The sequence below is a fragment of the Oncorhynchus kisutch genome, linkage group LG6 (assembly GCF_002021735.2).
Source record: "Oncorhynchus kisutch isolate 150728-3 linkage group LG6, Okis_V2, whole genome shotgun sequence".
Taxonomy (NCBI): Eukaryota; Metazoa; Chordata; class Actinopteri; order Salmoniformes; family Salmonidae; genus Oncorhynchus; species Oncorhynchus kisutch.
In genome coordinates this window covers 25183900-25198240 of record NC_034179.2, presented here as the reverse complement: position 1 = coordinate 25198240, position 14341 = coordinate 25183900, and the positions used below count along the sequence as shown (strand labels likewise).

The window sequence follows — 14341 nt, the reverse complement described above, 5'->3', positions numbered from 1 at the left end:
TTTCAACTAACTTCCTGAATTGACCGAGTTGAAATGAAGTTGACCCCAAACAATGCTCCCGAGTGGTGCAGCAGTCTAAGGCACTGAATCTCAGTGCTAGAGGTGTCACTACAGACCCTAGTTTGATTCCAGGCTGCATCACAACCGGCCGTGATTGAGAGTCCCATAGGGCAGTGCACAATTGGCCCAGCGTTGTCCAGGTTAAGGTTTAGCCGGGGTAGGCCATCATTGTAAATAAGAATGTGTTCTTAACTGACTTACCTAGTTAAATGAAACAAAAACACATGGTTGTATGTTTTTATGTACACCATCAACGGAGACCACTGTGGGCCGTTGTGTCACAGCCCGTACCTGTCTGACCATCTCAGGGAAGTCATAGACATAGGTGGTTCCCAGGGACTGGGCCTGGAAGCGTTTGGACTGCAGCAGGTCCTTAGTCACATATGGGGTGTTGATGAGCATGCCATGTAGAGGACCCTGCGTGTCCCCATATGCCTGGAACATGATCTGGAGGAGAAGAGACAGTCACTCCCCACACATAGACACTAGCTGCCCTTTGCAGCACACATACATCTACAAAAACAACACAGAACCCAAATTGTAATGTAATGACAGACGTCAGGCATGGACTGTATTCCAAGATAAACATGAAATGGTGAGCAAGGTGTTTAGAGTTGTGGAATCAGTTATATCTACATAGAACATGTTCTTTCAAATCCCAATCAGCTGTGCACATCATCTGATTAGGTTCTTTGACTAGACCTGGTAACCTGAGCGGTCATTTCACTTTAGAGACAGGAGCATATCGACTCCTCAGAGTGAGAACACAATAGAAGTCATTTTTTAAGAAAAGCGTTAATCTAACACATCTGGCTATTGAGACGTTCTCATGGACCTACAGTAGCATAAGGTAAGAATAGGTCTGGCGTCACCGGTGCTTAAGTGTTAACGAATCAGGCTAAGCTCAATGCACCGGATCCTCACTTCGCACCATCTACCACCTCCAAAATAGAACCCAGAGTCATTAAACGAATAAAGGTACCTGCCCTGAAATACAAATGGAAGAGTTACATTTCAGTATTTCTCTCTCAACTATGGTCCACAGACAGGTTAAGAAAAACAATACCCCCACTACTACACTCTTAGCATCTGCATATGCTCTCTGCCAATGACCATTTGATTTATGAATCATTTACCCTGGAATGGGATGACATATTGATGGCTGTTCTATATAAAAGGAAAATATCATGATCACTGCTAGTCTTGTCCAACAGGCTGGCCAGACCACTTATAGAACACTCAGCTCCACTTTACACAGTGGACTGACTGATCCACAGTTGGCATGTCAAGAACCAAGAGTGGCCCATTATGTATGAAGCTGCTTCCCCGGCCTGTGATTGGATGGGAGTGTGGGGCATGAGGGACATGAGAGTGCCCCACCTGTCGGTCTTTAGGCCCCAACTGTCCCGTACGGGAATCGGTGACCTCCTTGTACAGGCTGATGTCCAGGTAGTAGCCTGACTCGTTGGTGAGGAAAAGGCGGATGGGGATCTGTTTGCCTGTGGGCGTCAGCCGGATGTTGATCTTCAGCTCAGCCTGCAGGACCCGGAGCTTCCACAGCCTACTGCCATAACGCATCACCATAGAGCGCACCGACTCCTCAATCTGGACATGGTTACACAGAGAAGTTCATTATAAACATATACAATACCAAAACACATCACTACATGTACAAACATGTACAAAACCAATGTACACAGTGCAGGTACAAGTCTTGGGTGTGCTACCACTGACCTTGGAGGGGTCCATGATGACGGTGGGGACAAAGTTGAGGAAGATGTGGTTGCAGTCGGTGCGTACGGTGGTGTTGTTGAAGGCCACCTCCAGCTCGTCCATGGCCTCCAGCAGCAGACGCTCTGCCTCGTTGTGGAGGTACTCAAAAGATGCCTCCTGGAGATAAGACACAGGACGGAAGCAGAGGTCAGAGGGGCACGTTTTCATATACAAACTGAACAGGTGTAACAATAAAAACACACTCACACAAAGCAGTGTGTAAATATTGCTCTCACCTTGGTGACCAGGTCTGAGTGACGGATGATGGCCCGGACAAAGAAGCGGTAGTCTGTGACCTCTGTGCCCACCTCCACACGGGCAGCGCCCAGGTAAAGGTGCATCTTGTGGTTGGCACAGGGAATGGCGGTCAGGGCAAAGTTACGCATGCGGTTCAGCTCCAGCTGGAAGGCCAGCGCTGGCTCCAAGTGACGGTAGATCCTGTCCTCCTCAAACTGGAGACGCATGGTGACAGTCCGTTACATAGCAAGGCAGTCGCACAAGACACCGTCACAGACAGCAGGACACAGCAAGATACGGTCACACCAACCAATGAGGGTTCAAGACATGGGAATGATCTTTCCTCAAGGCTTAGAAATGACAACCAGTTAAGGCTGTTCTACCATCATCCCCAATATTAATAGCTGCAGAACTCATGGAACTTGGCTGTTTCAGGAGCATTTGGTTTGTATAAGAGTAGAGGGTGCCCACCAGCCATACACTGCATTAAGTAAATTAAATCAAAGGCAATCTCAGCCTGCTAATGGGTGTAATTTCTCTTAAATGGAGACGTCATTAAATAGATAATTACGGTAATGAGTTTGTGGTGCCATTGTAGTGAGACTATCAGGGGCCTAGGCAGGGGATGAGCCGTCATTGATCATGTTAGAGAGACTTTCAGTGCCAACGAAGGGGTGAGCAAGGACAGCAGAAAGGTACTTCTGCAACCATCTTATTCAAATTGCCTCACCTCAATTGTAGTCATTATGTGAAATTGACACTTGCCTAGTTGAAACTGGCTTACCTCTTCCACTGTAACTCTAGTCGACACATTGAGAAACATGGTCATTTGGGCTCATCTTTCATCTCAGTAATATATTCAGTCGGTGTTTGCACTTCAAATATGAATTCCCTTATCTTTCTGGGATGGATTCAACCCATTTATTGACCACTACCACTGAGCAGACCATTCCCTATTATTTGATGGTAGCCCATAAAGCCAGTGTTCATATTGACACAAAGACAGTGTGAGGACACTAACCTTGTCTCTGGACCGGAAGGTGAAGAACTTGGGGAACTCTCTCTGTGTGGGAGACAGACAGGTGAGGAGAGATTTAAACAGATTCTCATGCTACAAAGAACACACGTTGCCAACCTACCAGTTCTACTGGTTAAGACCGGCTAAGAATGACAGTTAGGGCTTTGAGTGCAGGAATTCAAGGATCCCTGCTATGCTGCAACTAAGTGTGTTTTCACATATAGTTCTCTTCACACTTGGTTTCTTTCAGACAATTTGTGAACTCGTGTGGTTCGCTTAGTTTTTTATCCAGTATGAACACTCCAATGGAACTCAGACCCCTCGAAAGAGCCCCCAAAGCAAACCCATTGAGAGGTGGTCTGAGTTTGGTTTGCTTGAAATCCTCTGTCCAGCTCACTTTTTTAGGGCAATGTGAACACAAAGCTCCCCAGGTTCACTTGTCATTCCTGTGCCACACACTAGACTACTGAGACACCGCTTCCCCTGCCATAACCCCTCACACTAGACTACTGAGACACCGCTTCCCCTGCCATAACCCCTCACACTAGACTACTGAGACACCGCTTCCCCTGACATAACCCCTCACACTAGACTACTGAGACACCACTTCCCCTGACATAACCCCTCACACTAGACTACTGAGACACCACTTCCCCTGACATAACCCCTCACACTAGACTACTGAGACACCACTTCCCCTGCCATAACCCCTCACACTAGACTACTGAGACACCACTTCCCCTGCCATAACCCCTCACACTAGACTACTGAGACACCACTTCCCCTGCCATAACCCCTCACACTAGACTACTGAGACACCACTTCCCCTGACATAACACCTCACATTGGTGCCACAAGAGATAACGTGCAGGTTCAGATTATTTGTTTGCAATATGTGATCTATAGGCTAAGAGCGCTTCATAATGCTCTAATTGACAATTGTACACCCAATTTGGGCTATTCTCCCTTTAAGAGCTAGAATTGATTTTAGAAAATATGTTCACACTATTCAAACCTGTTAATAGCATCTTCTGATTAAAAGTATTTAGTCTCATCTAACTAAACGCAGTTAAAAGCTTCCAAAATGTAAGTAGGTATATCTAACTGTCTGATAACACATTCTGAAGGAATGGTTTTTCCTGCACATTGTAAAAACCCAGAGTGCATTGAGTCAATGTTGGGAAAAGATATTGGTTCCTTTCGAGACAGCAATGTGAATGTAAAGAGGACTCGGACCACAAAGTAGGTCAAGTGAACAGGCAAAAAGGCAAAGGCAGTGTGAATACAAAGATAAGTTATTTTGCCCCAGAGTTCACTTTAAAGAGGACTATATGTGAAAAAAAACCTCACTCAGTTCGGTTCGCTATGGGGGCTTTCTTGAGGCGTCAGAGTTACTTTGGATTGTACACTCCAAAACATTAAGCCGACCGCACTGGGTTAAAAATGTTGTCTGAAAGGGACCAAGTGTGAAAATAACCTAAAGTTACAGAACCATCTAGACTAAAAATAGACATGACATCTAGAGAACCCAATGACTGCAGGTGAAAATGACAGCGACATTCTAACAAGACTAAGCGGCTACATTTCCTTCTAAGGGTCTACATTTCTCCCTCAATAAGCTGTGATGAGTGCGATCATGTGAATTGCTGTGAGCTTGAAGAGGAACACTATGGCATCAGTCTGATCAGCAACAGCCTGTTTAACATTCAACATCCCTGATCTCCTCCTATTTGGCCTGGTGTCCGAGGGTGAAATTAGTGTATTTTCCCAAAACTGCCTTTTTACATAATGACAGACCGCAACATGCAGCAGTCACATCTGAACCAATGAATAAAACATTATCTTTCCAACAGGGAGTGCTTTGTATTTCTGAATGCTCAAGCTAGAAGCCTGGTTGGCAGGTTTGTCTGATGATCGTACCCCACTTGGCCCCTAATTGCAAACACTCATCAACTGGATGTGTACATGATCACAAGAGAGCTGTCAACACAATGGTGTTATCACATCCCCTATTCTCTCTATAACAGAATACACAATTTAATATGAGTGTACACTGGTCAGTGTAGTCTGAAGAGGGTTGGATACTCAGGCTCCCGAGTGGCGCAGTGGTCTAAGGCACTTCATCTCAGTGCTAGAGGCTTCACTACAGACACCCTGGTTCGAATCCAAGCTGTATCACAACCAGTAGTCATTGGGAGTCCCATAGGGCGGCGCACAATTGGCCCAGCGTCGTCTGGGTTTTGCTGGTATAGGTTGTCGTAAATAAGAATTTGTTCCGACCCACATAACGAGGGCGGCCACACCAATGGCAGTAATTAGCTCTCATCGGGACCGGTTCTTCTCTTAAAGTGTTTCCAGTAGATACCACAGCCACAAGGTCAGATTCCACAGCGACAGTCCAAATTGGCTTTTTGGTCTTAATTTAAGGTTAGGCATAAGGTTAAGGTTAGGTTTAAAATAAGATTTTAAGAAAATAAAATGTATAAATGAGCAGGGTTTAGCCATTATGATGACTTTGTGGCTGTTTTAACTAGTGACGACAGAGTCAAAGGGCTGAAGTCACGATGCGGGAGAGAGAGAGAGAAGGGAACCTGGCATTTACCCAAATGTCTTTAGTCTCAAATGCTTTCATTTTATCCCAGAATCTAAAAGCTACTTTGAGTGTTTAAAGGAAAGAGTTGACAATACAGGAAGACAAACTGTACTGTTTCAGTCATCATCCACATCCTCCCAGGCTACTCACATGAAACCTCTGGTCCACCTCATAGTTGACTGCCTTCCTGAAATCCTGTCAGCACAAACACCACAGCAAAGGCAAGACATGGATACAGAGGGAAAAGATGGCAAGCAAACAAAACAGCCAAATTTGAGATACAAATTAGTCAAATTATAGGCCATTCCAAATTAAAAATGTGACTCTCATGCTGTCTGGATATTCAACCAGTATCACTGTGATTAAGATAAGATAGTTGACGGTGATTGGCAGAGAGTTGCTTAGAAAACCGAGGGTAGAGTAGGGGAGTGGGAATCTTAGTCCTCACCTTCTGAGCTACCAGGAAGGTCAGCCTGCGGATGCCATGTTCAAACAGCAGGGATTTCTGGGGAACGAAGACAGAGGAAGAGAAAGTGTGAGCAACTGGGAGGCAGGTAGCATAGCGGTTAAGAGCGTTGGGCCAGTAACCAAAAAGTTGCTGGTTTTAGTCACCAAGCAGACCAGGCAATTCTTTTTTGTTGATGTGCCGTTGAGCAAGGAACTTAACCCCAATTGTTCCTGTAAGTCACTCCGGGTAAGAGTGTCTGCTAAATGACTAAAATGCCAATGTGTCCAGTTTCCTGAAAGGCTCATCTGACCTCTGACTGGGTGAACTCCCGGAACATGGCGGCCAGGCCGTCATCATCGATGTCACTGTCAGTCTTAATGGCCACGTTGAGGATGTGAACGGGCTCATCTTGGATACTCTGGGACAAACACATGCAGGCAAACCTCAGTCATACAATTCAAAGAGAAAGTAGTCACAACCAAAATTATTGGGACCCTTGATATTGGGCACGTTCCTCTGCCTGGGTGTTGTAGACACCTGCCAGATTTACAAAGCCTGGATAGGTATTTTATGTATCAGCTAACCACATATATGTTACAGCAATCCATCAGCTGATGACACTGTCGATGACGTGGCACGCAATCAATGGTTGATCCATGCCACACCTGAGCACGGGAACGCAACCAAAGAGGAGCTAAAAAAAAAAATACATGAAATAAACAATACGTACACTGAGCTATATTGTAAGCTCAAATTTGTTTAGAAAAATGTATTATTTTATACTAATACAATTGCTCAGAGAAATAGATTTTGTTTAACAAGTAATACTTTTTTTCTCCCAAAAAGATAGGGGTCATCATTTTTGGCACCCCTGTTTTCAATACTCCAGCACCTTCCCCTTGCAAGGATAACGGGACAGACTTTTTCTAAAATGTTTTATGAGATTGGAGAACACATTGGGAGGGATCTTAGACCATTCCTCCATACATAATCTTTCCATATCCTTAGTCTGCACTTATGGACTGCCCGGCAGGTAGTCTGGCGTTTAGGAGCGTTGGGCCAGTAACTGAAAGGTTGCAGGCCCCGCACCTCGCTGATTCGGAGGGGTTGGGTTAAATGCGGAAAACACATTTCAGTTGAATACATTCAGTTGGACAACTCATTATGCATCCCTCTTTCCCCCCTTTGTTTTCAGTACCTGTGGTTTGAATTAGAGGTGCCAATCATTTTGACCGCTACCTTTGAGAAGATAAAATATGACTTGTTCTGCAAACTCTTTCTGAGCAATTGTATTAATCTCTTTAAAATAAATTGCATCCAACATAGCTCAGTATTTCTATTATTTATTTAACACAGTCTTTGTTGCACATCTTTATCAAGGGTGCCAATCATTTCAGTCGTGAATATTGCAACTATGTGAAGAAAAGCAAGGTCATTCTACTTTGAAGCAGTGAACAAAGGGCTCTCAGTCACAATACTCTAGTGTTGCAATACACCTCAGAATCAGTACTAGCAGAACGTTCTGACCTTGGTGTCCTCCTCTCCATAGAGCACAGGGTTCCCTCCCTCTGGGAAGGAGGGGCTGTGAGGAGGGGAGTCAGAGAAACAGCTCATCACGTCTTTAATGTCCCTGAGGGAGTGGAAAGGACCACGGTTAGACACCACACAGTCACTCAAGGTAAAATCTAAGTATTACAGCTCTAATTCAATAATGCCATTTCCCAATGTGGGATAATAATAAAGTTAGAATGTAATGATTTTGAAAAGGTCAAAAGAGCACTCACCTGGTGAACTCCTGGAAGGAGCGGAAGGAGACCATGGCTCCCATGCGCTGGCAGGGTGGGGTGAAAGAGGTGTCCAGGAGGACGTCACTCACACTGCCCATGTGCACCATGCCGTAGTGGTTCAGGTTGGACGAGAACGACATCCTGGGATCACAATACAGACAGCCATTAGACAGGGGGTCCTGCAGCAAACACATTCACTCACCCACCCAGAGTAGGACAAAGCCTATTTCTGGCCCAAGAGCCCCCCACCAGCCGCTTAAATCACACACACACCAGTATTTACCATCTCTGTGATAAGCTGCTGGGACAGAAGGAACATTGAATCCTCATTCACTTCCAAACCAACAGTAATATAGCACCATGTTCTCACAGAGATCAGTGAATGACGATCGGAATATAAGAACTAAATGTGCCTCATAGATCTGGATGTAATACTCATGGAGCAGCCCAGCAGCAGTGTTCAAACGCTAAGTGGTACTGTAGATTATGTGGAGGAGCACATCTGTATAATGTTAGTGGACATGGAAGCATTGTAGATTTTCCCCTCAGCCAAACAGAAGACCCAAAAGTTCCCCCAGGTGTTTAGTATTCAGAGGTCCTCCTCTCCCCTCCACACAGAGGCCAAGTCCCCTTTTAGAGAGGTTAAACCCAGAAGTCTGTTAGCCCACAGAATGATATATAGCCTAGAGGCTGCTATAGGGCCCAACCTGTCCACAGAGTCATCCGTATCTGGAGGTTTATCCTCCTCCGTTTTAGAGTCATCCTTTGTTTTATCATCCTGTGCTTTAGTGTCCTGTATTTTACTGTCCACAGACACAGGCTTAAGTAGAAGAGGCAGGGCAGACAGTCTCCTGAGAGGACAGGACAGTAGCAGGCAGCACATTCAGAACACAGCTAACAAAGCAAAACATCCGATCTCACAGAGCACTATTTGATAACATTTTGCCCCAGAATATTAAAGTTAATGTACATGTAGTCAACATCTTTTGACTCCCCATTTCTCACCGGAAAACGGCACAAGATCCATGATTTGCATACACACAATGTAGCGTACATACACCGACAATACACCCACAGAAAGACAGAATCTCAGTATGCTGCATCATGCCATGCTGTTACCATTGATTTAGTAAATGATCCGTGATCAAACATTCAGCGCCAATTGTAAAAATCGGATTCATTTTTGGAATAACTTGTAACACGTTTCTCTGCAGATTGTCGACCATGCTGCTTTCTAGTCTAGAGCGGCTCAGGTCTACCAGAGGAGGCGCTATAGGAGGACAGGCTCATCGTAATGGCTGGAATATAATAAATGGAACGGAGTCAAACGTGGTTTCCATATGTTTGATACCGTTCCACCCATTCCAGAAATTACAACGAGCCCGTCCTCCTAGAGCTCCTCCCACCAGCCTCCACTGAAGTCTACATATTGGTTGCAAGAAGAATGTGTACTATACCTGTTTAGAGTTGGGATGTTCCCTCTGCAATCAAACAACACTGATTGGTTAGTTAGGCAGGCATCAGTTTAAGGAAGCAGTCAGGGCTCAGAAAAGTGTGTGAATCATACACGTGTGAGACTATTATGGATATGGTTGGCATCTCATATGGTACATTTTGAACACTTACAATTTGTTAGGTTGTCAGAAGTAACACATGACATAGGCCTTATGGTTGACTTCAAGGGCTTCATGAACTAACAATGCATTACAAATGGCAGGCAGCACATGGGCTGGATGCTCAGTGGTGTCAGATTAAGGATTACAACAAATGTATTGTCTCATAAACATTGTACTCTAGGATTGATCCTCCAGAAATGCAACAATAGTCCTAAACCTCCCTAGAAGCCTATTCTTTGGTCAGGGTATTGGTTTATTCCCGAGGTGGGAGACATGCACGCAGCTAGCTTAGTTCCAACGAGGAAGCCAATCATGGTTGGTTAATGCAACTGGGTTAAACATTTTAAAATGGGTTAAAGCATGTGCCTGCAACAATCTGAGCATAGCAGTCAATGGGAGACGACCCCTCATGTCTGAGGGGGTCAACACACTGGATCACAGTTATTTATCAGCCATATCAAAATTGTACATGGACACAACAGCAAGAAGCAAAGACATGATCATCCACAACATTACACACAGAACATCTATGTATCTGGGATCAGTAACGTGCAGTCGACACAAACGCTGAACATGTACAGTACAAGTCCTGAGTCACTCTCTGGTTGTGTGTTACTGAAACAGATCTTCAGAATACATCAATCTTGTAGTCATCCAGTGGACAGATCGACAAAAGTGGACTCTTAGGCTGACAGGAGACTAATTAGTTTCCACTCACACATTTTTTTTGAAAACCAGAGAAAGTATTTGAGCTCTCACAGAACACCTGCTTTTGCACATGAGGAGCGTTTTTCAGGGGTTGAACACAGTGGAATGTGGGTAAAGGAAGCATGGCACCATGGATGAGAACTGGACCCTTCTGGAGATGGTGAAAGACAGTACTCTCCTGAAAACTCTGGTCTCTGTTAGTGCTCATCTCCCATGTAGAACCACCTCCCATATAAAGGGCATTGGGAAAGTATTCAGACCCTTTCACCATTTTCACATTTTGTTACGTTACAGCCTTAGTCTAAATGATTTAAATTGTTTTCTTACCTCATCAATCCACACACAATAAGGTTGACATTTTTGCAGATTTATAAAAACTACAAAAACTGAAATATCACATTTACATAAGTATTCAGACCATTTATTCAGTACTTTGTTGAAGCACCTTTGGCAGTAATTACAGCCTCAAGTCTTCTTGGGTATTGTGCTACAAGCTTGGCACACCTGTATTTGAAGAGTTTCTCCCATTCTTCTCTGCAGATCCTCTCACGCCCTGTCAGGTTGAATTGGGAGCGTTGCTGCACAGATATTTTCAGGTCTCTCCAGAGATGTTTGATTGGATTCAAGTCTGGGCTCTGGCTGGGCCACTTAATTAGGATATTCAGAGACTTGTCCCGAATCCACTCCTGTGTTTTCTTGGCTGTGTGCTTAGGGTCCTTTTGGAAGGTGAAGGTGAACCTTCACCCCAGCCTGAGGTCCTGAGAGCTCTGGAGCAGGTTTTCACCAAGTACTTTGTTCTGTTTATCTTTCCCTCGATCATGACTCCCAGTGCCTGCCGAAAAACATCCCAACAGCACGATGCTGCCACCATAGGTTTCCTCCAGACTTGACGCTTGGCATTCAGGCCTGTGACTTTCCAAATCCAATCAATGTCCAATCAATGTCCAATCAATTGAATTTACCACAGGTGAACTCCAATCAAGTTGTAGAAACATCAAGGATGGTCAATGGAAACAGGATGTACCGGAGCTTAATTTCAAATATCATAGCAAAGTGTCGGAAAACGTATGTAAATAAGGTTTCTGTTTTTAATAAATCTGCACAAGTCTAAAAACCTGTTTTCGCTTTGTCATTATGGGGTATTGTGTGTAGTAGATTGATGAGGTAAACAGTTCACTTAATCAATTTTTGAAAAAGTCGAATGTAAAAAAGTGAAGGGGTCTGAATACTTTCCGAAAGCACCGTAGAACCACCTACCATATAGAACCATCTCCTGTGCGTGTGTGTGTGTACGTACCGGTTGGGGTGGGAGGTAGGCAGCATGAACTGGAACTCTACAATGCAGGTGTTGTCCTTCAGCTGTCTGTGCTGAACGCTGTTGAGCTCATAGGCGATGTAAGCTCTACGTACATACACCTGGGGTGGGGAACACAGACACGAGAGTTAACAGTAGAGATCTGGCTACAGTGGAGGATTGTCTCCTTTAATCCCCTGAAATGTCCGTCTTAGTTAATTGGCAAATACGGTTAAATTCTCTGGGCAACCAGCTACGGTGGCTTTGAATCCAAAAACCACGATCTGCTTCCTCTCACCTCCAGGGCAGCCATCCGGACCACCTGGTTACTGTGGTAGAAGAAGTTGGGCAGCACATCAAAGATGGACGTCTCAGACAAGATCAGTTTCTACAAAGAACGAGAGAGAATTCAGAATCTTGAAAAGGCTGTGAAAAAGTAACAAAGATCCTCAATATACTGCCTTCAGCAATGCCAATAAAAAGTCAATGGCCATGGTCCCTACCTGCAGGTTCTCGATGCAGAACTGGTGTCCATACATGTCTATGGCAGAGAGGAAGATTGACTCCACCTGGTTGTGGCGGAGCTCGTAGGACGGGAGGTGGGAGGCAATCAGCACCTGAGGAGGAGACGGAGGGGAGTGAGAAGATGACAACTCATACCCTGGTCAATCACAATAACAGGAAGAGACCCTTCAGAGAGACAGGAAGTGATGAGTGCTGACCTGGCGGGCACGCAGTGCCACCTTGGCGTTGGTTGTCTTGCTGAGCTGGGTGAGCTCTGTCAAAATGGCCATCAGCTCGTCAGTCAGGGTGGGGTCACGACCACACAGCTGGTCCTACAACACACACAAACTCTGGTCTTAGACAAACAGGAAAACACAGTCAACTGTGACACAAACACTTAGGAATTAATCATGACCAATGTATTTCTAAAGGAGGGAAGGACTTACAATAAGCATGGTGACCAGGAGGTTCTTCTTGGTGACCTGGGCGTGTGAGAAGATGTAGTTTAACACGTTGGCCATGTCGCTCTTGTTCTCCTCACGCAGTGTGAACACACACTTGTCGTAGTGTCCTGGAATCACACACACAATACAGGATTCAGAGGAAAATGAAAATCAACCGGAGCTCAAAGTAAGGCGCAACTGAAATGTGTGTTGTCTAACAGTGCCCTCACATGGACAAATAGAGCAACTGCAGTCCTGAGAGAAGACTAAAAAGGACAAAAAAAACAAGGCTCATCCTTTCCTTTCCCCCCTATACCAACCCAGGATACCCATTACTTAACAGGCTGCAGATGTTTGCAATAGAGTGTAATGTTCCTCACCATGCTGGAACTGGACCTCTACTTTGAGGTACTGTCTGAGCAGGTCCATCACCACAGCCTTCATGTGACCACGGATGCCACTGCGGTACCTGGACACAGAGACGACATGGACATGGTCTGGCACAGAGAGAATCAGTGTGAACACAGTATGTGTATTTATCATCAACAATTTAAATCCCTGAAGCTAAGAGCAGGACTCACTTCTGCACCAGCTGTACAATGCTCTGAGTGTTCATGAAGAACACCTCTCTCTCCGACTTCCTGTTCAGAGTGGCAGCATGACTGTCCAGGATGTTGGCAATCTGGACCAAAGAACATGTACAATCAGTCTGGTGTGTTCCCAATGCACTCTCCATATAAATCAGAAATAATGTAATAACCAGCCTGAATAATACAACGTGTGTGTGTGTGTGTGTGTGTGTGTGTGTGTGTGTGTGTGTGTGTGTGTGTACCTGCTGACTGGGGAACTGGCAGAGCACAGATGTAATGTTGCTGGCGTACTGGGCCATCTCCTTCTTGATGCATTTCTCTACAGCGAGGGGTATCCGTCCTGACACACTGGTCATAATGTCCTGCAGCTCCAACAGTGGCAGGGAGGGGTCCCGGAAAGTCTTCATCAGCCTTTCCACCCATTCCTTTAGCTGGGGAAACACACAATATTACACATTTAAACAGATTCATGTATGAAAACAGAATATTGGCGTCTTACTAGTGTGTGTGTGTGTACAGTAGTAGTGCACAACATACCTTTCCACTGAAAAATGGTTCAGGCAGGCAGAAGCCACTCATGATGTGCACCAGGTGGTCCAGGGTGCTGTGGAAGACCCTGTGGAGCTTCTCTCCTCTCAACGCCGCCGCCTGGATGACGGGCAGGGCCCCGTGGTGCAGCTCCGCCTGAGAGGCACGTTACAAAATACTTCTAAAGTCTCACATGGAACGTTCTGTACACCTTCTCCATATTTCAGGTACAAAATACAAAAGGAGCATATTTAGTCAAATATTTCTAAATCCCCCCAGTGTCAGACACACCCTACCACACTGACCTGTTGTACCCTGCCAGGATCATCCAACTGTAGCTTGGCGATGACGCAGCCAGGCTCCAGCACGGCACCGGGTCTCTTCACATAGTGGATACAGCCGGACACCAGCGCCGTCAGAGTCATCACCATCTTCATCACCTGAAACAGACACATGGTTTACATGCCTGTTCACTCCATTAATGGAGTGTGTGACCATGGCCAAACCACATCTCGCCTATATAACCAAACCTCAACCATATGTCACACACACACACCTCTATCTCAGCGTAACACTGGCCAGAGAACACGTGCCCCCCGTCCTCCACGGTGTACTGGATGAGTTTCCCTGCTGAGGGCGAGCGAAGCAGGGACGGGTCGTTCTCCTTCTCAAACACACACGTCTTGTTCCCAATGGTGATACGGTACCTGGGAGAAATTCTCTTTCAGTCTATTGCCCAATT

The 14341-nt window shown here is 45.4% G+C and overlaps 1 protein-coding gene across 10 annotated transcripts in view; it reads right to left on the bottom strand.

Moving 5' to 3' along the window:
• LOC109892560 (acetyl-CoA carboxylase) overlaps window positions 1–14341 on the bottom strand; it is a 47373-nt gene that overhangs the window by 19805 nt on the left and 13227 nt on the right. For 2 of the 10 annotated variants that reach the window (XM_031826462.1, XM_031826463.1), the window contains exons 14-36: window positions 14156–14306; window positions 13905–14039; window positions 13609–13755; window positions 13314–13502; window positions 13063–13163; window positions 12862–12950; window positions 12485–12609; window positions 12257–12370; window positions 12038–12151; window positions 11833–11922; window positions 11538–11656; window positions 9374–9397; window positions 8624–8767; window positions 7914–8057; window positions 7657–7759; window positions 6440–6547; window positions 6130–6186; window positions 5832–5876; window positions 3092–3133; window positions 2070–2285; window positions 1795–1950; window positions 1441–1665; window positions 352–507 (exon numbers count right to left, since the gene is read on the bottom strand). In XM_031826462.1, the coding sequence (XP_031682322.1) occupies window positions 352–507; window positions 1441–1665; window positions 1795–1950; window positions 2070–2285; window positions 3092–3133; window positions 5832–5876; window positions 6130–6186; window positions 6440–6547; window positions 7657–7759; window positions 7914–8057; window positions 8624–8767; window positions 9374–9397; window positions 11538–11656; window positions 11833–11922; window positions 12038–12151; window positions 12257–12370; window positions 12485–12609; window positions 12862–12950; window positions 13063–13163; window positions 13314–13502; window positions 13609–13755; window positions 13905–14039; window positions 14156–14306 (2794 nt within the window). The remainder of the gene's footprint in view (window positions 1–351; window positions 508–1440; window positions 1666–1794; window positions 1951–2069; window positions 2286–3091; window positions 3134–5831; window positions 5877–6129; window positions 6187–6439; window positions 6548–7656; window positions 7760–7913; window positions 8058–8623; window positions 8768–9373; window positions 9398–11537; window positions 11657–11832; window positions 11923–12037; window positions 12152–12256; window positions 12371–12484; window positions 12610–12861; window positions 12951–13062; window positions 13164–13313; window positions 13503–13608; window positions 13756–13904; window positions 14040–14155; window positions 14307–14341) is intronic. The other 8 variants (XM_020485173.2, XM_020485174.2, XM_020485178.2 and 5 more) reach the window with 5 other exon arrangements.